The 24309-nt window shown below is 39.2% G+C and overlaps 1 protein-coding gene across 1 annotated transcript in view; it reads right to left on the bottom strand.

Moving 5' to 3' along the window:
• Positions 1 to 24309, bottom strand: part of RECK (reversion inducing cysteine rich protein with kazal motifs) — a 61068-nt gene that overhangs the window by 6278 nt on the left and 30481 nt on the right. Inside the window, exons 7-17 of the mRNA XM_090275915.1 lie at positions 23022 to 23055; positions 20682 to 20879; positions 18546 to 18813; positions 14526 to 14705; positions 11673 to 11885; positions 10194 to 10330; positions 8193 to 8333; positions 6555 to 6746; positions 4954 to 5076; positions 2748 to 2919; positions 78 to 270 (exon numbers count right to left, since the gene is read on the bottom strand). Of these exons, the coding sequence (XP_090132041.1) occupies positions 78 to 270; positions 2748 to 2919; positions 4954 to 5076; positions 6555 to 6746; positions 8193 to 8333; positions 10194 to 10330; positions 11673 to 11885; positions 14526 to 14705; positions 18546 to 18813; positions 20682 to 20879; positions 23022 to 23055 (1851 nt within the window). The remainder of the gene's footprint in view (positions 1 to 77; positions 271 to 2747; positions 2920 to 4953; positions 5077 to 6554; positions 6747 to 8192; positions 8334 to 10193; positions 10331 to 11672; positions 11886 to 14525; positions 14706 to 18545; positions 18814 to 20681; positions 20880 to 23021; positions 23056 to 24309) is intronic.

Raw genomic sequence — 24309 nt, 5'->3', positions numbered from 1 at the left:
ACTGCTGATTCCCTGTAAAAGCCCATACACCAACTGTATGCCCTGTGTATCTGGGTTTGTCAGCTAAGCAACGGTACCTGGCACGGGCCTTTGTATAAGAGGCTTTTCCCTCTCTGGTACAAAGTGCAGAGATTGCTGTGTTCCATGTGGTTTGTGTCACAAACAGGATCGCGGACCTGGTCACAGGTGAGCTGTCGTGGCAAACACTCATGTTGGCTACATCCAAACTTATCAAATGTTGTCAGGCAGACTTGTGGTCTGGGTACACATCTGGAAAACACAAATGAACGCTGTCAGGAGAGACTATGGTGAGGCCGGCAAAGCACTGACAAGGCATAGGAGGGTGAGGAGAAAGCAACAGAGAAATTGAAAATATTTCCTGTCCCCAGGAGTTTATGGACAGTGGAAGAGTCAAGCACACATACCAAGGAGACTCTCAGGTAGAAAATCACACACAGAATGCTCCTGGAGAAAGCCCTGGGAGGAGCAGCCCTGGGTGGAGCCTGGAGGATGAGGAGGTGCGGTGGCCGAGACTCTGGTGCTGGGGAAGGGCAGGTGGTGCCAAGGGCGGGAGCAAAGGACACACAGGGTAGAAATGGTATGACATGAGGCCACCAAGTAGGTTGGGGTGTGATGCTGGAGGCCCGTAGTCAATAATAAATGAAGCATTTTCAGGGGCTTAATGTTCAGTTTGGCTAATAGGAGTCTATACTAAGAGAAGGCTTCACAATGTGCGCTGAAAAATTCAGGTTTCTGTGCTGACAGGCTGAGGACCTGACACTGGCTGGTCACACATCACTGAGAGAATGCCACCCCATGAAGCTGGGTTCCCCTAGAAATATCTGTACCTTGCTTCATTCTCAATCCTTGGACTTCTTCAGAGGGGTCAGGAATGATGATTATTTTCTTCTTTAGACTTTTCTACTTTTCTCATTTCTCTAAAGGGTATTTATAACTTTCCTTCTAAAAAATTTTATGTATTTATTTTTAGAGAGAGGGGAAGGGAGGGAGAAAAAGAGGGAGAGAAACATTGCAATATCCATTGCCCCTTGTACATGCCCTGATCAGGGACTGAACCTGCAACGTAGGCCTGTGCCCTGACCAGGAATATGAACCAACAACCTTTCGCTTTGCAGAACGATGCCCAACCAACTGAGCCACACCAGTCAGGGCGGTATTTATAACTTTCTTTAGGAAAATAAGACCTATTAAAATGTTTAGCTTTCACTGGGTCTTTGAAACAACAGGATATACAAATGTTAGTCTATAAAACAAAAGAAGAATATAGTAGCTAGCATTATTTTAATTTGAAAAGAAATTACTTTTATTCTTTTTAGGGATGAGCCTCCTGCACTGAAATGACCACACCATCACTACTACTATGTATGGCTGCCTTTTCTCATGGGATTTAAAAGGAGAATGCATGCAGTTATGGTTTTATGGAAATTTAAGACATTTGAAAAGAAATAATGGAAAAGAATATTTACAACTTAATGATCTATTAACATGGAAGGGATGAGCCTGCAGCCAGACTGCAGGCATTGGGTAGGTGGTGACGCAGAGAGGGGCTGGTGGCCACTGAGGCTGGGCCCGCACCCAGCAGGGCAGTGGTGGCCCAGAGCCCGTGTCTACTTTCAGAGACCCACAGTTGCTGCAGACAAAGGCTAGGCAACACGGATGAGCAGATGACAAGGGCCCAGTGAGGCGTCAAGGAAGGTCATGGTGTAAGACAGCAAGGAAAGGAATTACGGAAGCACCTCAGCCTAGAGGAGTGGATCCTGGAGTCTGTCTTGCCTCTATTTCCCTATCAGTCTGCTGTTCACTCCTTATTTCTGATCTCTTTTTTATTTCCAATGTGCTGGAGACACAATGTTGGTAAACCCCTATTTTGCGTTCCCCCACCCCACTCCAGGGGAAGAAAAACCCAGCTGCCTCTGCGATTGCTGGGAAGAGGAGATCCCAGAGCTGGAGACTGATGTGGACAAACTCTTGGACTTGGAGTGATGATACCTGGGCTGCCAGGGTCAAGGAGCTGCTGGTTGACTGCTACAACCCACTGAGGCCTGCACCTCCGGCCTGCTGGACAAGATCCAGGGCACGCGGAAGCTGAGCACACCCCAGAAGTAAGGGTCCTCAACCCAGGGGAATGGTGGCCCCCACAGGACTATCGCGGCCCCCTGACCTCATAGCAACAGCAATACCAATAGGCCTTGTGGCCAGGCCTGGTGCCATGAGCAGGGGTGCCCCTGCCCCTCCTTAGGGGCCTCTTCCCTGCCCCATTTTCCATTTTGGGTTTTATAAAATTATTGTTAAACTGATGGGACTCTGTGGCACGGGCTCTTCAATAAAGCTAGGCTATGCTTTTGGTGCAGCTAAATAAATAAATAAACAAACAAACAAATAAATAGCGAGCTTTGGTGTCTCTGCCTTCACCACCACCACCATCTTCTTCCACTGTAGACTTGCCTGCAATGCCCTCTTCATCTTTCCACTAGAACATCATACCCTCTAGAGGCTTTACAGGCTTTCCCAGGCCTCCCCACGGCTGTACCAACTATCCACCTGCAGGCCCCCAATCACACAGCATGTTGCTAAGCAGCTTTACCTGGCTCTTTCCTTCTAGACCCGAAACTCTTCAGGGCAGAGACCTTCTTAATTTTTCTTTGCATTTTCACTGTCTGGTGTACAGCAGATGCTTAGTAAGTGCTCATCTTCAGTTGAAAAAGGTGAGAAGCCACTTGACTTACCTTTGGTTTTTTGGGCAGGGATTAGGATTACATGGATCCTTTGAGATGCATGATCCAAACTCAAACTGATGGTCTTGGAGGCCCACACAGCGAGCAATGCAAGCACTGGGGTAAGTGCGTCCGTTCTGCCCACACACGGGGACGAACTGATCCGCACAGTTACAGGGCAGACCTGCAGGGAGGAAACAGTCTCAACAACGTGTGCCTGTACACTCCCCTTCCCCTGATATTTCCTCATTAAGAGAAACCACTAACAATCATATGGACGTCTCCTGTTAAAATAGAATTTAAAATTAAGTAAAAAAACAAATCCCTCCCATCTCTGAGTGTTTTTTAAAGGCAGCAAGGCTTTTTGAAAAGCCATTTGTCTGAATAATGGCTTTAGTTTGTACCATTTATTGCCAGATAATTGAGGGCCTCCAGACCTTGATGCCAGGGCTAGAGACCCCTATAAACAAAGCTATAGGTAGAAAGAGTAAAGAATGTTCCTCCCAATCCGGTGCATAAAATCTAGAATTTAGAAGTTTGAAGTCTGGTTTGGGGGATCTCTAGAATGCACCTACCATAGATTTTAGCTAAGTAGAATATGAATCAAGAAGTACTAAAGAGAAGACAAAGGAGTGAAGGTTATAAATTCCTCACATAGGTTCTTCCCATCCCCTGAAAGGTAGAGAACACGGTAACTCGAGAAACTATTGCAGTTTTGAGCCCTAAGTATTATGAATGTCTGAGTCATGTTTGGACTCAAACACTATCTGGGTCCCAAGAAATGAGGTACACTTGGTGGCCAGAAAAATCTCCCTAAGAGTCTGCTAGCTAAAGAGTCATTAATTTAATTTACCTCAGGACATGAGGGGCTGCACACTGCAGGGAAAGGGTTCTCACTAATTGTAAAGTACACCTTTCAAAATCATTTAGATGTAAGCAAATAAATAAGTAAAAGTCTTCTGGCTAAATCTTCAGTTCACTCTCCATCCTCACAGAAGTTTCATGGTTTCTCTAAGCAGGAGGAACTGTCCCCATCAGAGCAGAGCAGATAAACGATAATAATAAAGGGCAGCTACAAAGCAGTGAAGGCTGGTGCTTATTAGGGTGGATAGAGGATGGGGTGGAGTTTGTCTTGCCTCTACTTCTCCTTCATCTGCTGTTCGCTTCTTATTTCTCATCTGCTTTTTATTTCCCACATGCTGGAGACACAGTGCCTGGTAAACCCCTATTCTGTTCTCCCCACCCCACTCCAGGGAAAGAAAAATCAAGTTGCTGCTCCTGCAGCACGAAACAAGGCAAGGGCAGCTACCTGGTTCCTCTTTACCCAGAACAAACCGTATTTCAGATACAGGAAAAAGCAGAGGCCAACAGATACCAGTAGGCTGTGCTGCTGCTGTCATCAATTGCAGCTTCGTCTCAAGAAAAGAGCATCTCATCCTACCAGCCTTTTCACTTATTGTAGCTGGTATGAGCATAATTCCAGTAGCAGAAAGTATAGGTAAGTCAAGAAAGTACTATTCTTAATTGCTTGTTCAGAAAAATTCTTGAGCTTCAAAATTAAGATAATTTCCCAAGTTACCTTCTTGGAGAAATCCCTACGGAGATGGGAGTGGAAGGAACCTATGTGAGGAGTGTATAACCTTCACTCTTTATCTTGTTTTTGGTATTACCCTTTAACTTCCCAGAAATCCCCCGAGCCACACTTCAAACATCTAAGTTCTAGATTTTATATACACCAGATTGGGAGCAACATTCTTTACTTTTCCTACCTATAGCTTAATTTATAGGCGTCCCTACCTATATGATCCAGTAGGCTAAGATGGGCCAAGGAAGAAAGTAGTGAGAAAAATATTAGAACAGAAACAAACTCAGAAAATACATGGATGTTTTAGACCATAATTGTAGGGGTCAATGGGGTATTCTAGCGGTAGAAAAGTTTCATTTAACTAAAACCATCCCAATCACTGACCCTCTTCTTTTTGCATGGAATCCCAGAACATTAGTGTTGGAAGAACCCTACAAAACCATTTAGTTTAATGTCTTCAATGCATAGAGGAGGAAACAGATACAGAGAGGGCAAGAATCTTGTTCTCATATATACAGATAATGTTACTGTGTATATTTGCAGTTAAGGCAAGACCAGAGAGGCTACCTTGAAGGAAAAATGGTTACAAGGGGATGATGGCCTGCTGGGGACAGCTTCTGAGTGACCAGTTACCTGTGAAGGTGCGACGGTCATCTTCTGAACTGTGCTCACTGAGGCACAGGCGGGTAGAACACACCAAATTGCCAGCAAAACAAGAACAAACATTGCAGTCGATATTAAAGGATGTTCCATGACCTGAGAGAAATAAAATGTGTTCCATATCATGCATTTATAAGTAGATCATAGATTTTAAATCTAATTGTTTAAAAAGTTTTAAAATAGAAGTTCTTGAAAAATGACTTCCAAATACACAAATTAGAAAGTTAAATCTGTAATTATCTTCTGGATGGGGGGCCCTTTGTAGTACAGGCTTCCTCTCCTAGGTGAGTGTTCTAGGAACCCATCTGTATCAGTGTACCAGCTGGTGTTGTTGTGAGAGGCTGCGTTCGGCCTCAGTGAATTTTTTTGAAGACTCTTTCAAAGTGTTTGCCCATTTCATGACAGGAGATTTACGAGCACACCTGCCCACACAGCACTGAGTGTCCAGTAGTTTTTGACCAAAAACAGCATGACCCCTGTGTCCCCACTGTCCCTGTCCACCTGATTTTCCCCCAAGTAACTTATTTTTGTTCCCCTGGATAAAAAAAGTTCTCAAAGGGAAACTTTGCTGATGTGAAAGAGGTGAAACAGAAAACAGCAGAAGCACTAAAAGGCATCAAAATCGACGAGTTCAAAACTGTTTTGAGCAGTGGGAAAAACGTCTCGATAGGTGTACTGCATCAAATGGAGAGTACTTTGAAGGTGCTGAAGTTTAAACACGTAAGAATAAATACATGATTTTTTAATAAAAGTCGGTTTTTTTGGCCCCCTCCCCTTATATCTTTGTATTTATCTCCCACCAGATCTCCCCAAACCCCCGATGTGCTGGTCTCACCAGACCGCTCCCTATTCTCGGAGAATGTTTCTGACTGTCCCTCCGCCGCAAACACTCCTCCCCTCCTTTTGGAACTTCACTTATCTCTCCAGGGCCAGCCCTGATGCCACCTTTGGATCGCAGATTCTCCCAGTGCCTGGCGGCAATAACTAGGTTCTTGAAGAGCATTTGGTCTGCTCCTTTTTGTGGCTCAAGTTCTCTCCCCTCATATTACGGAAAGCATGACCTCAATCCCTCATCTTAGTTTCAGGTCCACCAGGCACTAGTACATTCTCTTGTACAGGACAGGCATTAATCAGTGAAAGTTCATGGAAGGAATGAATTTGTTTATCCACGGATATTTTCTGTGATACAAAGTACGTACCTGACATTTTAGCTAAGTAAAACGTGGACTAAGAAATGAATACCTGACTTGCTCTAGGGCAGAAATTTGCGAGCTAAGAGCACTCTTCTTTCAAATATCTCATACATAATACTTAGAATTGTGCATGGCACACAGTTATGTGTTCAATAAGTGTCAATTATTGTGTTATTAGCAATTAGTCCCTTCTTGAGGAGGCTTCTGAGAGAGTTCTTTATAAGTCCTAGTATCCTTTTATAGTTTGAAAAATACTGCCCTGGAGTACCTGATTTGTAGACTTTACTCTCTGGTGAGAATCCATTCAATGTTCTTCCTATAAAGTTAACTAATCTCAAATTAAAAACAAAAAAAAACAAATAAATATGGTGTAAGACTCACTTTTTCTTTTTCCTCCAACAATACAAGACTTCTGAAGGTCTATACAGTGCATCTCCACACAGTTTTCTAAGAGTCCGCTATGTCCACATGAGCAAATTTTATAACAACCAACTTCCGATCCTGCAGATGATGGCACTTGGATTAGTGTCCCTTGACGGACGATGAAATCAGAGGCTTCTCCCAATTTACAACCTGTATAGACAAAAATTAGCTCAGAGAGATGGTATTGTTCTATGGTATTGTTTTATGCATTAGTTACACTTCACATGAGTCTTACAGGTACTGTGTGGCAACTAAAGATTTTCTAAGAGAATTTTCACCAAAGTAAGTAACGGTTTTGGTTCACTGGCCAAAAACATATTCTTTCGAACAGAAATTCCATGTTCTATGAGACAGGGGTGATTAAGGATCTAGTTCCCAAAGTTAGCTACTGTTCTGTACAAAAATGCTACAAGATAGTAGTTTTTTTATTTTGGGGAGCTTGTCAAAGATATTTTAAAATCACAGATATTTAAAAAATAGAGTATAAAAACTGACAGTATTTTTATAATAATCTTGGTAAGAACACTTTTAGTGATGTAATATAAACATGTCTTAAATTTTAAAAAAGTCGAATTCTTGATTAGGCTTAAGGAAAACCCATTAACTTCCAATTTTAATAAGATTTGTTATGACTCTAAAGCTGATATACATTATGGTATTACACAAATATTACAGAGGATCCTTTGAGACATCAAGCTTATTTAATGTAATCTTCTGTTCCTTTTTATTTTGCATGCATTTAAAATGTTGATTCTAATATCATAAAGAAATAGTTTCAACGGGGAAATAAATAAAAGGAAGCAAAATGTTGTCACAACTATATTCTAAAAAGACCCACAAAAAGATAAAGACTATCAAAATTCTATGGGATAAGAAATTTTTCAGCCTTAAAATCATATGCATTTCAGTACAACATTAAATTTATGGAGTAATTACATATCCCGTTTCTCTATATATTAAAAAAAAAAAGGAAAGAAAGAGCCCTAGCTGATGTGGCTTAGTGGATTGAGTGCTGGCCTGCTAACCAAAAGGTAGCAGGTTTGATTCCTGGTCAGGGCACATGCCTGGGTTGCATGCCAGGTTGCGAGCGAGGTTCCGGTTGGGGTTGTGCAAGAGGCAACCAATTGATGTATCACTCGCACATTGCTGTTTCTCTCCCTCTCTTTCAGTCCCTCCCTTCCCCTCTCTCTAAAAGTAAATAAATAAAATGCTCCAACCCTCTCATTTAAAAAGAAAAAAGAAAAACACAAACAAATGCATATATATTCTCAAACATTACAATATAAAAGACAAAAGTACAAAAAGCTGGCCCGAACTTCTTTTTTCTTTTGTTGTCAAGAACCTACAACTCATTATGAGAGTTTGGTTTTGGATCAATATTAGTTTACAATCTAAATGACTACTGAAAATTACATGTCTTTGTCATTTTTTGTTTACGTAAATAACACATGTTTACCGGGAAAACCTCAAACATTATAGAAAAACAATTTACAAAATAAAGCCCCTTGTAATCTCATTATAAAGATAACTCCTAAAAAACAACACCAGCAACACATATCGATACTCATTCCACACCCACACCCACCTACCTCTTACCTTGAACGCAAGAGTATGGAAGGCAGGGATCTCCGGATGGACACCCTTTCCGGTTTACCTCACAAAGCTCATTAGCAGGGCAAGGATTGGGGTTACAGGGATGAGTCACCTCTTCTACAATGTTATCTAAAGTACTTGGCCCTGGAAAACGAAAAACAGATCAGTTTAACCTACCCAAAAGAGTAACAGAGGTCTGTAAATTATCTGAATTAATTATGTCTGAAATAAATGGACAGCTGATAAGCATAGGCCTGATTCTAGTAACCAATAAAACACTCAGATTTTCTGGTCATTTGTGAATTTAGCACAAACATCCATTCATTCATTTATTTATTGGGTACACACAATACATCCATCAAGGTTCTAGGTACTAGATATACAGGAGTGAACAAAACAGACAAATCTCTAACAGAGTTTGCATTCTGATCTGGTCAGGAAATAGACAATAAATAGATTGTGTGTGTATGTACTCATATGTGTGTGTAAATAGAAGTCAGACAGTGGTAAGTAATAAGTGTAAGGGAATGAAAAGTATATATTTTGGATAGGGTGGTCAAATAGATGCTTACATTCAAGAGGGATAATTTAGCATATTTTGTCATAAATAATAATTTATTATTGTAAGATGGACCACGTACCATGATTATATTTGTTATCTCGTGAAATAATGACTGAGAAGGTCTCAATATAAAGTATATGTAATATTTAAAGAGAATATTAAATTTCAAACCAAAGCCTTCTTGAAGCTTCCTCGCACTGGAACAGTTTTCTTCTACACTCATATGTTTGACTGCTCTAACAGAGTGATTATTGTGAATACTTTCGTTTTGCTTACTGACTTTAGGCCAGACTCAGACTCTAAGGCTAATAGAGAAATAAGGGCTTTTGAAATTTATCTCATCCAGCCCAATCATTTTACAAACAGGGAAGCTGAGGCTCAAAGAGGCGGTCTGCTCTAAGTCAGAGGCCTCTGATTCTAGTGAAACGCTTTTCTTTTTTTGCTATACTGGTCACAAAGCGTAAGACATTGTTGGTCCTGAGAAAATATGGCAGATGTTACCAATCGCAAACCTAGCATTCACTCTTATTTTCTTGCTTACTAGTAGAACTCCAATTTCACTTAGGATGACAATGGGCCGACAGCTAAAAAGATAATCTTTCCCAATTTCCCTTAAAATTAGGGGTGGTTTTCCCTTACACTAGGGTATGGTGGCTACAATGCCAGTAGCCACGTTGTCATGATAAAGTATGTTAATTTTGACGATGGAAGCCAAGCACTAAGGATGGTGCAGAAAGAAAAAAGATTACTGGTGATGGAACCACCATAACAATCATGGACTATTTATTTCTGGGCTTTCTTTTACATCTATCTGTTGTTCTGCTATTGGCAGTGGAACTTAATCCTATCTGACACAGGGAAAAAAATAGCTGAATTTACTCTTTCCAGCCAGCTCAAGGCACTAGCGCCCCCTGGTGGCAGCCTAAACACTCCCCTTTCCCTAAGTACGTGTGTAGTTCTGCTGTTACCCCCTGGTTTCCACCATACCGTCGTCACCTTCTGCCAGGAAGCTCAGATCCAGGATCCCTCTTCTACCTCTCAGCAGGAGTATTTGGCAGAGAAAAAACTTTCATTTTCATGTACTAACGCAGACCATCACCCCTTACTCCCTATTTGGAGGGTGAGTCCAGGCCAATGCCTGGCTCAGGGAAATTCCACTTTCTGGCAAATCATGCCAAGGAGACAGCAGTGATATGGAGCTGGTTATCTGGGAATGCTGGCCCCTGATTCACTGCTTAGAACTCCTGATTGCAACAGTTCACTCCCTCCTCAGATTGATATAATTGCTTGTGCTTATATATTTTAAGATGACACTTCTTCCCAAGAAGGCCAAGCAAGTCAGCAATCGAGAAAGTATCATTAAATCACATATTCATCCAAAGCAAACAAAGGCAGAGATGGAAGGGAGAACTGTTTGGAATTAAAAAAAATAAAGTACTTACTGAGGTATGTATCCAAAGGTATACAGTTCTCTAGGTCATCTGTAGGTGATAGAAGTTCACAAATACTTTCAGCTGTGTGGTCTTCAGGGAATTTGTTCTGGTCCCCACATTTCTTGAGAATCTCCACACAGTCTGATCTTGAAAGGAAAATACACAAATTCAGGGGTTGGGGAATCTCCTTGTGTTGTCTAGTCAGTATCAATTCTTTCTAGGAAGTGGGTTTTAATAACGTTTCACAATTGGTTAGGTGTAAGGATGGCAAAAGAGAACTGGAGTCATAGCCAACGTTAGGTTGAATAGCAAGTAATGTATTACACTATCAAATCATTCTTAACTTTCTCTTAAGAACCTGAGTTCAAAGGCCTTGCTCAAATTTTACACTTACTGCCATTACCATCAATGTGGCTGTTCACTCTTGGAAAGGGAATTAATTTAGGCTAGTGCGATTTGCTCTTTGTGAAACTATAGACACCCTTTCTCTGAGGACTTTATGCATACTTGCTTCTTCCTTCCTCCTCTTTCTTCTTTTCTTTTTTAAGATATTTTTTTAGTTATCAACTTAATGGGTTTGGTCTATAACAATTAGAAAGTCCACTTCCTTAAAATTTTCCCAGACTTCAACAGAGATTTGATGCCTGTAAGTTTTCTATGCTTGCTTGTCACCCAATGTGACCCCTCATCTCCACCTAATCAGGTCACCCCTCAAGTGAAGTCAGAGGATAGATCCTGACCCTGTTCAAGGTTGAAGCAATCAACAATCAGTCATTAAGTGCCCAGCAGCAATGAGCCACACACCAACAATTTCAGGACTGGATATTAACTAGGTGTTGGAAAAGCATTTTGAAAAAAAAAAAAGCTTGAAGAGCTTTTGGTTTCACCTACCACAGCAGCTTTCATCATTACTTTTTCCTAGACCTCTTTGTCCTAAATGAATGTTTACTAGGAACAGGCCCTAATTACTATATACATTAACTAATTCACTCATCAAACATGCATGAAATACCCATCGGGTGTCAGGATTATGCTAATTCCTGAAGAGGAGAAAAAGAGTAAAGAGGATACAAGAAAAAGCAGGTGAGAAAAACAAATGCCTCAAGGAGAACAACTTTGAACAGAATATAAGACAAGCACACAAACTGAAATTTAAAAATAGAATTGTGCATTGAAGCTACTCAATGTTTGTTGAATCAAGTTCCATAACAGAAGTACAAATAAAGATCTACAGAAATTTGTAGTAAGGATAAATTACTGTCAGCTGGAGCAATCTGGAAAGATTCCGTAAGAAAAGACTGGTATTTGAGAGGGGCCATGAAGGACAGGCAGTGGGCAAATGGAGACAGAAATTTCAGACAGAGGAAGAAAAAGGAGAAAGGTATTTGACCTGCAAGGGTGATGGGCAAAGGGAATAATAGGATATGGGTAAAGATCATGGCAGATCTGAACCAAAACCGGAGAGTCTTTATGAGGAAAGAAACTTACTTGCAAATGATACTTCCCCGGGATTTACTATGACAAGGTTTAATCTGTAGTGAACAGGCTATAGCTTTCCACATTTCTGGCTGACACTTTTTAATGTCAAGAACAGGTATGTTGATAAATGGCATCTTTATGCTTCCTTTTTCCCATAGCTTCATGTCATTCATGGCTCCTTGATCTGACTGAGCATTACAACTCCTGAAAAGCTCTGTCGGCCTGAAGAGAAAAAAAGGCCGGAGGGAATCAAGAGGCAATTATTTTCTAGAGAAGCAATGTATAAAATCCTGGCATACTAATCAGAAAAACCTGATTTTCTTAAAGAAGTATATACAACCCATCAAAATATATCAGTTTTGAGTGTATGAAGATTCAATGTAGATACAATCATTAAAATTCTGGTGGCATGTTTTCTTTCAACCACAAGTTTTTGTGAAACAGTTAAAAACTTCAAAATGCTGTGGACAGGATTGTCATCTCCACACGTCCATTTCTTTTATTTCACAAAATATGAGGGGGGACACATGAAAAAACAGAATATGTTCTGGAGGGCAGGCCCCTTTTAGTACAGGCTTTCCCCACTAGGTGAGTGTTCTAGGAACCCATCTGTATCAGTGTACCAGCTGGCGTTTTGGGGAGAGGCTGAGTTCAGCTTCAGTGAATTTTTTTTTTTGAAGACTCTTTCAATGAGCTTGCCCATTTCATGACGAGTGAATTACTAGTGAACCTGCCCACATTGTGCTGAGTGGTCAGCAGTCTTTGACCAAAAATGGCATGACCCCCATGCCCCACCCTCCCTCTTCACCCGATCTCTCCCCAATGACTTGTTTCCCCAGATGAAAAAGTCCTCAAAGGGAAACATTTTGCTGATGTGGCAGAGCTGAAACAAAAAACAGCAGAATCACAAAAAGGTATCAAAATCTCAAGTTCAGAAACTATTTTAAGCAATGGAAAAACACCTCAGTAGGTGTACTGCATCAAATGGAGAGTACTTTGAAGGTGACTGAAGGTTAAACATCTAAGAATACACAATTTTTTATAAATAAATTCTGTTTTTTGGGTCCCCCCTCATAAATAAGCCAAAGTTTTAAAAACTGAGGTATAACTGGGTTCTTCAAATTTATTTATTTATTTAATTATTTTTTAGAGTGGGAGAGGAGAGGGAGAAAAAGAGGGGGAGAAACATCCATGTGCTAGTGAAACATTGATTGGTTGCCTCTCGCACATCCCCGACCTGGCACACAACCCAGGCACATGCCCTGGCCATATATGGAACTGGTGACCTTTTGGTTCACAGGCTGGTGCTCAATTCACTGAGCCACACCAGCCATTGCAAATTAATTTTTTAAAAATTGTTTTAGCTTTCTAGGTCTTTTGTATATTCGTATAAATTTTAAAATTAGCCTGGAAAATTCTATTTTTAAAAGTCCACTGGAATTTTGATTGGAATTATACTAAATCTACAGCTCAGTTTGAGGAGAATTAATATCTTAACAACACTGAGCCTTCTAATCCATGAACATGGTAGCACTCTCTACTTATTCACAGTCTTTAATCTCTTTCTAAAGTTTTCTGGTTTTTAGTATAGAATTCTTGTACATCTTTTGTTAAATGTATCCTTAAGTATTTCATGTTTTTGATGCAATTGTTTAAATTAGTATTTTTCAATACATCCAATTATGTGTTGCTAATATACAGAAATACAGCTGGCTTTTGTATGGTAACCTTGTATCCTATGGCTTTGTTAAATTAAAGGGTTTAAGGGAATTTTATGCAGATTTTGGGGCATCTCCTTTCGTGGTTTCCTCCTTTCTGGGATTTTCCACTTCCATATCCAGCCACTCTGGTAGCCTCAGCATCTGATCTCTTAACTCCTCAGTCCAAAACTGCTGCTTTTTGCTTGAATTCTACATGCCATGCAAGGATCCTGAGAGCACCCATGAAGGAAAAACTGGATAAATGTAGCTCTCACGCAGTGTAGTTTCTATCTTGCAGGAGATACAGCCCCTCCTGCTTTTGGTCACTTCTCAATACCTTCAAAACAACAGTTTTCTAATATTTTATGCAGAGTTCATAATTTATATAGACAGGAGTGTTAGTCTGATACAAACTACTCCACCATTACTAGAAGCTACAGTTATGTGTCCAAGTTTAACTTCAAACATTTCATAGATTTCATATTTGCTCAATCTTATTAAATAATACTCAATCACCAATTGTAAAGATACCTCAATTTTCTTACTCAAAGTAATAATCTGTATACTTTTAAGAGGACAGGATGTGTGTTAGTTTTAGGTGAACATCCTCTGAACTCCCTTCTGGCCTCACTGAACAATTCTCTTCTTTTTGCTCTCCTGAAAACCTGCCTCTTCCTCCTTAGAAACTCTCCCTCTCTGGTTTCTTATGCTTCTGAATGCCCCCTTTCTGTTTTCTTCACTGCTTTTTCAGCCATTCATTCAGTTCTTGGCCCTTATTTTTCTTAACAACACATGATACCTCTGGAAAATACCTATTCGAATTACTTCTGTAATGACAATATTTTGTATGAAATAGGGGACTCATTGAGTGGGAACCTCACCTAGTCTGAAGGTCCTTCAAAGTAAACTGACCACAAGAGGGCAACTGAATTCTAGAAGCTTGAAGTATCCCTAGATTAGAAGGAACTTTGCTATACTGCATACTTTCCCAGAGATGATTCACCCCATAAAATACGGCATTTAAAGATGAAATAATAAAGAAGACTATTTCCTTTTAACTGAGCAAAACCAAAATCAGAATATAGTGGTTTTTTTCCCTTATTTACAAACAAGATAACCAATGAAAAAATATTTCTATCCATGTACAATAATTTTCTCTTACCTGTTGTTAAAATTAGTACAGTAAGTAAGGTTTCTACAGCCCAACTGGCAAGGTTCCCGAACATCTGCTAAACAGGTCAACATGGACACTTCCACTGGATTATATTCACAAAAGCGATCGAACTCTTGCCAGCTCTGTGTATTGCCCCAGCTCATGCTATAAAGTTTAGTGCATAGTTCCCTGAAACAAAAGCACAAATGCAGAAACATATAGATAAGCCAAATGAATACATATTTGATTTGCATAAAATTCAAATGCTATAAACTGTACTTTGGAATATAAGTGAAAAATAAATACAGAAACCAAAAGACTAAAATCTATCTCCTAGAATTCAGAGCCAGAAAAAGCGATCTTTTCCATGAAAGAGTTAGCCTCCTTTTATCATCCATCTCTTTCCTTTTTGCCATGGTTGCTAGAAAGCTCAGTGACAAATTTACCGCTTAATTACAGCATCTGTACATCCTTGTTCTGGCAAAATTATTGCCTACCAAATTTCTGATCTTTACCTTTATGTACAGTAAGTTAAAGCATACATATTTGTCTCCACAAAGATATATTTCATTCTATTTATATTCCAATCACAAAACCGTGATATGGTCCTCAGACATTTTTTAATAAGCATTACAGATTTAGTGTTCATTAGTTTCTCACCAAAAAACTATCCCAAAGCCACTTATATTCCTGAAGATATATCAAGAGTCTTTATGTAAAGGCTTATGACTTCTGAAACTTCTATATACTATTGTAATTAATACATGACATTCTTATTTTCAGTACTAAATGATTACAGAGCAACTTGATTACACATATACAAGGTCTGTCCAGAAGGTATCCAGCCATGTAATATGAAAAACAGGGACATTCTGAAGAAGATAGAAGATACAAGAAACCTTGTACATGGGACAATGACTCTTCAGTCCCCTTCATAGTAGGCACCTTGGGGCCTCACACAGTTCTCCCAATCACCGTCAGCTGCCCTGTCATATTTTCCTGAATTTCACTGATGGTCTGAAATCTCTTCCCTTTCAAGTGTGATTTTAGTTTTGGGAAAAGCCAGAAGTTGCAGGGCACCAAATCTGGGCTGTAGTGGGGTGCTGTCACCTGGGTGATTTGATGTTTCACCAAAAAACTACACAAGACGTGATGCGTGAGCAGGTGCATTGTCATGATGAAGCTGCCAATCACCAGTTGCCCATAGCTGTGGCCTTCTGAATCAATAGTGTCCACAGAGGAATGTTCAAACTTAACACAAAATTTGATGCATGTTCATTGCTCTACTCATTCAGTCATTTTGAATGCGACTGCCACACAGTACAGATGCTCACGCAACAGCATCTGGGCCCCCACTGACTAGTACAGTGAAGTTGTCATTAATCACACATGTACACTGTAGTCCACTCTCCTTGGCTACCAGGTTACATCAATGTCGTGCAAACTGTTCTCATTATATTAACAACGGCTTGACTTTTTCTAGACAGACCTCATATAGCTAAAATAACATCCATACTATTTCTAAAGTGTTCTTACACATTATATTCATTAGTTTAATTTTCAAAATGTCTAAATGTAATAAAAATGTAAATATGTGTAACATAAAACATGCAATACAAAACTTTAACACTATCAAAATATGTAAACTCACAAGAAAAATTCTCTACTCCTGTAACATTTTATTTGACTTTCATAATTACCCCTATGAGGAGGGTATCTTTATTTTTATAAGTTTGTTCACTCATTCTATCAGCGTTTATTGAGGGCCTGTTTTGTGTGAGACCCTGTTCAAGGCACTGGATATGCAACGGTGAATAAAGAGACAAGTTCTCTGCTCTCAATGGAACTTACACATCATGAGGATGAGGAAGGTGCGATGGAGTTACATTAGGTACCTTGAACTACAAATCAGTCCTTCCTCTAGAACTTAACATTCTGTATGACCTTGGGGAGATTAACATCTCACAGTTTTCTATATATAAACAGGAATTATACAAATCGAGATAGCGATCATCTTACAAGGTTTCATGAGGACAAAATAAGATGGAAGTGAAAGCATTCAGTAAACAGAAAACCTCACATCGAGGTGTGAGAGGGCAAACAGTGTTTCTTCCTAAATTTCTTCTGACACAACAAAGCCATTCCAATCTACAGTGACTTTAGGCCATAAACTCTTTTGTGGATATTCAAAGAATTATTCAGCAACCCTCTCATAAATACATTTATTAAGTCCTATCAGCAACCCAATTTCCTTAACTACAGGATCAACTTAATTTCTCTTTAGGCTCTTCTGTTAACTTTCTTTGGATATTTTCCAAATTTTTATCTCTTTGGTAAAGCTTGATGAGCTATTCTAGGCACACTTTTTTACTAAAGGTCCATCCAACTATGAAACCACAGGAAAGATGGTTTTACTCCTGGTAGTCAGATTCATTTCAGAATATTCTAGTAATATGTGGTCCCTTTTCATCCAAAATCTCTCTAATAAAATAAAGTTCTATTTCAGCTGTGTTCTATCATGACCCTAGTTATCTCCATTCATTCTTTTTAATTAACTGGTTAACTAATTAATACCCCCACATGAGGACATAACCATTGATTTGAGAGAAGGGGGATGAGAGGGAGAGAGTGAGAGGGAGAGAAACATTGATCAGTTGCCTCTAGGGGACTGAAACCCACAACCTAGTTATGCGCCCTGACTGGAAATAGAATCCATGCCCTTTCAGTTTATGGGATGATGCTCCAACCAACTGAGCCACAATGGCCAGGGCTCTCCATTTATTCTCGTCTCTAGCTTGTGTTTCCTCCATCCTACATTTGTACTGTTAATTTTTTATCCTTAAGTGTATCACCCAAATGAATGCCTATACACTGTTACCTAACTTTGGGTATAAGTGTCAATCCAGGTTATTTACTAATATATACAAAAAGTTGGTTAAGTTCAAAGTTTCACAATTTGAGAGAATATCCCTTAGATGTCACATCAAAACATCTAAATTGTAAGCTTACTTAATATTCTCAAGTACAGAATCCATATTGCATCATTTAAAAAGTTATTGCTCTGCCAATGCTAATCCTCTATATCCCAAAACACAGTGCTTTTAGCACTCAATGTACAAAAACAATGTTTTGTATATAGTAGACCCCCTTAAATGCAGGCAATACGTTCCAAGACCCCTCCAGTGGATATGGAACCCTGCAATATACTGTTTCTGCCTATACATACATATTGTACCTATAATACTTTAATTTATAAATTAGGCACAGTATGAGATCAACAATTTAATAATTATACTGTAATAACAGTTATGTGAATGTGGTTTCTCTCAGCAAACTAGGAAAAAGTTATTTCTTCTTCATAATTTCATTGATGAAAAGATTCATGCTTACTATAGTTCTCAGCAACCTCAGCATATAATTTTTTTCTTTCCTTATTAAGTCAAAAACTTCCACCTGTTCACTTAAAGGAAGCACACTGTGGCTTCCCTTTGGCATATGCAAGTTGCCAGCATCACTGCTCTCGCTTAATTAAGCTTTGGGGCTCTTAAGTAAAATAAGGGCTATTTGAACACAAACACACTGCAATGCCGTGACAGCAGATCTGGTAACCTAGATGGCTACCGAGTGGCTAATGGGCAGGGAGTGCATATAAGCTGAGACGGACGAAGGGATGATTCACACCCCGAGCAGGATGAAGCAGGACAGAGCGGATGGTGTGAGGTATCATCATGTTACTCAGAACAGTGTGCAATTTAAATCATGAATTATTTATTTCTGGAATTTTCCATTTAATATTTTCAGACCCTGGTTGATCCAGGGTAACTGAAACCATGGAAAACAAAACTGCAAATAAGGGGGGACTACTGTACACATGATGCTCTAAATATTTGCTGGATAGCAGAATGAAAGGTTTTACATCTTCTAAACTCAAGTTCACACAATGCAAGAATGTAACAGACATTTGCTAGACTTAAAATAATTAAAGTGCTATTTTCTACTAGTTTTAATAAAGGAAAATGAGATACTGACCTACATGTTGACGTGTTTGCTTTAGAACAACAATGCAATTTAGCCCCATCAAGGCCTGTGGAGGGCGGAGGGTGCAGAGTGACTCCGGGGTGAACAGACTGGGAGCTTTCGAGGAAACACTGCCACAGAGGATCCTGAGGCAAGGGCTGGGTCTTACAACCCTCAATGAGGCCATCAACAATCTCCATCTCTGTTTTTTTAGACATCAGAATTCTCTTGCAGGCATTTTGGCAAGCATGGTCTTCAGCTCTGTCACAGCAATATAAACCTACATGTCCAGGACATAAGTAGCTTAATTAGCTGGTTTGATGTCGTGTAGTACTCAGAACAAAAGCACACGGTGGTGTACTGGCATTCATTACTTCTCTGAGTTGTATGTCAATATCTGCAGTATACAAGGCCTACCAAATTCTCTATTACTTTGATGTATAGTAAATAAAGGTGGTTACTAGGTGTACCTATAGACTAGGTATCTATTACTAGAACTCACCACTATCACCAATCATGGGACCTCTGGCACCATTCCTGCAAAAATGAAAGGTCATCCTACACCTACATGCAAGGTATTTTATATTCCTGGAAAAGGTATTGTAGATAAAACTGGAATCATTACATGCTAGAAATGACTTCCTAAAAGGGATTCCATCTAGACATAATGAGAGAGAGACAGACAGAGAGAGATGACTAATTTTAATAGCAATAACCACAAATACCGCATTTCATCACACTATGGGATATAAAGCTTTTATATGTCTATGCAAGTTAATTAATCTAAGTTATAATTCAAATAATACAATTGCAAACTCTGGCAAGATATCAGTTTGCTGCCACCTTTAATTTTCTACAAAGAATAAGAAAGTTAAAGAACAATTTCAACCATACTATACAATTCAAAGGGCTTTTTGAAGTAGTTTGCTCATGTCTTTGACTTTCTAAATAATCTTTTCAGGCATATGTTATAGCCTTCTTTTTCAGATTCCCTGTGTGTTGGCACAGACATTTAATATGGTTGTTCTTTTACCCTTAAAAGTCTTTCTGTCTTTTTTTTTTTTTTTTTTTTTTTTAAGTTTCATCACCTTAGCTTTAGCAACGCCTCTGTAAGGCCTGAATGTCAGTAAGACTTTAAAATGAATGGTTATTTATGGCAAATGCTTCATCCTCTGATTTTCATCACACAGCCACACCACAGAATGTCATAAACCTCAGAGTTCTGCTTTAGATGACAGACAAACAAGGAACATAGCATTGCTTTTGAGTTTATAAAATAAGTCTTTCAATATCCCAATATAAATACAAACATTGACATCTGGCTTATAGATCCTATAAGGTTTTGTTAGTTGGTTAATGAGTCAGCTCTTTAAACCTTGATAACCTCTAAATGAAGAAAATGGATTATAGTATGCACAAGCTGACATTTAAAAAAGTAACAGGATCTCTTCTCATATAGTGATGTTTTTATTATAAAAATAATAATTCTTAACTGGTAAAAATTCAAACACTACAGATATATACGATATGGAAAAAATAGGTATATAGCTAAAAATGTATCATACTATACATTTAGTTCTGTAACTTTTTTTGCTTATATCTTAGACTTCTTTCTAATAAAAACATACTTCTTTATGATGGTTGTATAGTGTTATTATATAAATACATGATTTATTTAATCACTTTTAATCTATATCCTTTTGATGAATGTTTGGGTTATTTCTAATTTTTATCTATTACCACCAGTGGTGTAGCAAATACCTTTTATATATATAGATAAACTTTTGCAAATTTGTAAGCTTCGTTGAAGGACAAATTTTGAAAAATGGAATTGCTAAATTAAAAGGTATAATTATTTGAAATTCTAATGATCATTACCCAGCTCTGCCCTCTGACCCCAAATATCCACAGTAACAAATTCTTCCACCTCTGAATACAAAGTACCTGTTTCTTCACACCCTTGCCAGCTCTGTCTCTCTTGGCATATTTTAGCTGTGACAATAATGTCCAATCTGCAAAATCTAAATACTGAAGGAAGTCTGGTGTTTCCCAAATGCCCGGACTGCAGATATCTACAAGATTTTACTTTCTTTTCAGAAGTTATTTTACCAAAGATTGAGATGAGAAGAACATGCCCCTTTTACTTACTATCTGTTGGGTTCCTCATTGGATAAGATTGGGTATAATTGTTCACACAGTGTATTAACTGTGGACTAATAGAGGCACAATAATTTTCCACTGCTTTGATCTGAGATGGACCAGGAGAAGAGTCGGTTCGAAAAATGGCTTGACAGTACTCGCGGCAGTTGGTGTGATGGCCCGCGTATCCGCAACAAACGGAGCCCACTGGGGGAGAAAAGGAGGTGGCATTGAAATGGGAACAGCAATTTGCTAACATTAAATCATCATCATAATGATAGAACAATATGCGTCTTTTTGAATTTGAGAAATAAAACCATGCCATAGAAGACAAGTACTTAAAATCAGCACTACCATAGACAGAGCTATGGTCACCAGTATAAAAAAGTCACTATTGGCCAACTATTGGCCAGTGGCTTTCCGCAGGAGCAATACTCGTACCATCCCCTTGGGGGAATTTGAATGCATATGGAAATGTCTGCTTTTCACCATGACTTGGGGACCACTGCTGCCACTTAGCACAAGGGGGTCAAGGTTATTAAATGCTCTGCAACATACAGGACAGTCTCACACAGCCAAAGTTGTCTCCCAAAATGCCAATGGCGCTCATGTTGAGAACCACTTGAATGGCTTCTTTCCACATTAGATCTGTGGAGGTTTACAAACAAAGCAAAGCAAAACAAAACTAAATAAACAAAACCAAAATGAAACAAAACCCCAAATGTCTCACATCTATAAAACAGGACCAGTAAAAAGTAAGAGATATCAGGATTGTTCATAAATTTGACAATTATATAACTATATCTTGAAACAAAAGCCTAAAAGTTCTACAATGTCTGAACATCTCTGCAAGAATATGCCTAAACTGAAATAGTCTTTAACTCACAAGTGGCATGATCTGCTTCAATTTTGAAAAGTAAAACCCACATTTGATTCTGGATTTATGTATTTTTAAAAATCAAGAGGACCATTAAGGTATCTGGGGAGAGCTAGATGAGTGGCTGGGGGGTACAGATGTGGGATTTATAATGGGAAAGAGCAAGAGACTCACAGAGAGGCTAAGGGGTCTGTGGGAAACTGGAAGGAGACAAGGTAGAGGTATGGCGGGAAAAGGGTAAGAGAAAGGCAGGTAGAAAATCTCTGATAATTATTAGAGATTATTACAGAGGAACCAAAATCAGGTTTCTGGTGAATTCCACAGACCAAGTAATGAGCAGGGAAATAGGGTAATTTCTAGAAATAATAATGATAATGATAAAATCATATACAAATTAATTAAACTAGGACTGAACTAATGCAGGACAGGCCTCAGTTTCCTGGGCAAGGACACTATTTCATACCCATTGTGCCACATAAATTTTTTTTTTTCACATAAATTTTTGAATTGTTAACCACTACCAAACTTACTGTGTTCATTGATGAATAACAAAGAACAATTATTAATGGCTATATTTATCATGGTAAACATCAATGAGGACAAAGTGGGGGTGTATGGAGGAGCTGAGGACAAGAGAAAAGTTGGTGCTTATCTTCTGATTCCCCATTATCCTGGCTTCCTCACCAGTGGGGGAGGACATAAGATTATGTGCCAGAGATTATCTGGGAAATCTTGAACTAAGCCCCGATAAGAAAGGATGGAAGATAAAGTATAGATAACTAATGTTTCTTATTATACTTGATATACCCCACTGCCAAGCTAACCTAAACAACCTGCCTGTCTCTAACTGCTCTCACTGTTCCCCTCAGCTGGAATGCCGTTCCTCCAGTCTCCATTGCTAATGTCTTGTCCATCCTTCAAGGCCCAGCTCAGTCACCAACTGCATGAAGTCACCTCTCAGCACCCCTGCTGGATGGGACCCCTCCTTCCTCTGAACTTCCACAGCACTTTTATCAATGACAATATCCCATATCCACCACATCCTAGAGTTCTTTGTGTATAGGGTGCATCCCCTATAGTTGTGTATTTGTCCCGCACAGAGCATGTAGTCAATGAACGTCTGCTGTACGAACTGAGAGGCAGCCCTTGGCAAGTGCAACATTGTATCACATGGGAATGCTTAACTTCTGAAAGGGAGCCTGTTTACTCAGGTGAGACATGATCTTCCTCTAACACACCTAGCACCGGTATCTGCTTTGTAAATCTGCAATTAGGACATGGGAATGAATGGCCTGAACACTCCAGAGCAAAGCACCTATCAGAATCCCACTGGGCACATTCCTCTGGATGGTTTACTAACAGCCTAAGTTATAATGCCAGGGTCTTGGCAATATTTATAATAGCTAAATCACATTCTATAAACTGTATCTTGCTCTTTGGATTGCTTGTATAACCATCAATAATATACTTACTTTCATTTCTGCTAATGCAATTGAAAAGAGCATTCTGTAAATTAAAAACAAACAAACAAATTAACAACCACACTGTATTTCTAATTTTATTCCACTTTTTGGTTATATGAAAATCAGAATAACAAACCATTTAATTATTCTTTAAATCCTATGAGCTTCTTGCAGATAGTGGCTAAAATCCTTTCATCTTTGTACCCTGAGAACACTGTCTGATACAAATTAGGTCTATCAGTTCAGTGTGTATAAGTTCAATGAATGCTGAGTAAATAAATGAATGACAAAGGCAAAGACAATTGACACATAGACTCTGCCCTCAGGAACTCAAGTGTAGTGGTGTGCTGGGATCAGCTTTCGGGGGAGTTGTGGGGAGGGGAAGGGCTGATTTGCAGTATTTGCAGATGCTCATGGCATTTAATACCCTCATCATGGCTGCTTTCAAGTTAAAAACTGGTTTGCAAAATTCCTCAATATTTAACAATCAGCTCTCCTTAGCTGGTAGGAGGCCAGTTCCATCATACTACTGAATGGGGGTGTGCTATAATAGATTCAGGGAGAACAAACAGGCTGTACAATCACAATTAACAGACCTCTTCAATAGCTCACCTATGGGATAAAGTTCATGTTCCTCAGTACGGTAGACCAAGCCTTTCTCTATCTAGCCTCTTACTCTTCTAACCCTTATGCAATTTATAATTTCCGAGATTGGCCATGCATTTTATTTAAGGAAGTGACATGACCATATCTGGTCTTTCAAGAGACCACTCTAGAAAAAGTAGACATAGTAGATAAGAGGAGAAATTAGAGATAGGAAAGTTAGTTGGGCAGCTACTGTAGTTGTCCAGATAAGTGATATAAAGGCCTGAGATAGGACAGTAATTGAGGATCTGAAGACTGATTTAAGATATATTTTGAAGGCAAATCTTTAGGGCTTGATAGCCAGTTATTGGTGGGAAATGGTGAGAGAAAAATAAATAAACAATCTCTCTTAGGTTTTTAGTTTATGTGTCTGAGAGGACTGTACTGGAATAACTAAACAAGACATGTACGAAAAATAAGTTTTTGTTTTGGGATGCGTGTGTGTGGTGTTATGTAGCAGAAGGGTAGAGGGAAGGGGAAGTACAGAAGGTAGGGGGGTTAACAATCAGTTTGGGTGATTTGAAATGCCAATTGAACATCAAAAGTACACATATCCAGGAGTGATTCAGGAGTACATAAAAGAAGCTATCAAAGACAATTCTGGAGTTGTCACCACATAGGGGCAATGAAGCTATGGGAGTAGGCGATATCT

Source organism: Furipterus horrens, unplaced genomic scaffold, assembly GCF_987537825.1.
Source record: "Furipterus horrens unplaced genomic scaffold, mFurHor1.1.pri manual_scaffold_4, whole genome shotgun sequence".
Taxonomy (NCBI): Eukaryota; Metazoa; Chordata; class Mammalia; order Chiroptera; family Furipteridae; genus Furipterus; species Furipterus horrens.
The sequence above is the reverse complement of the archived record's forward strand: the minus strand, read 5'-3'. Positions and strand labels throughout refer to the sequence as shown.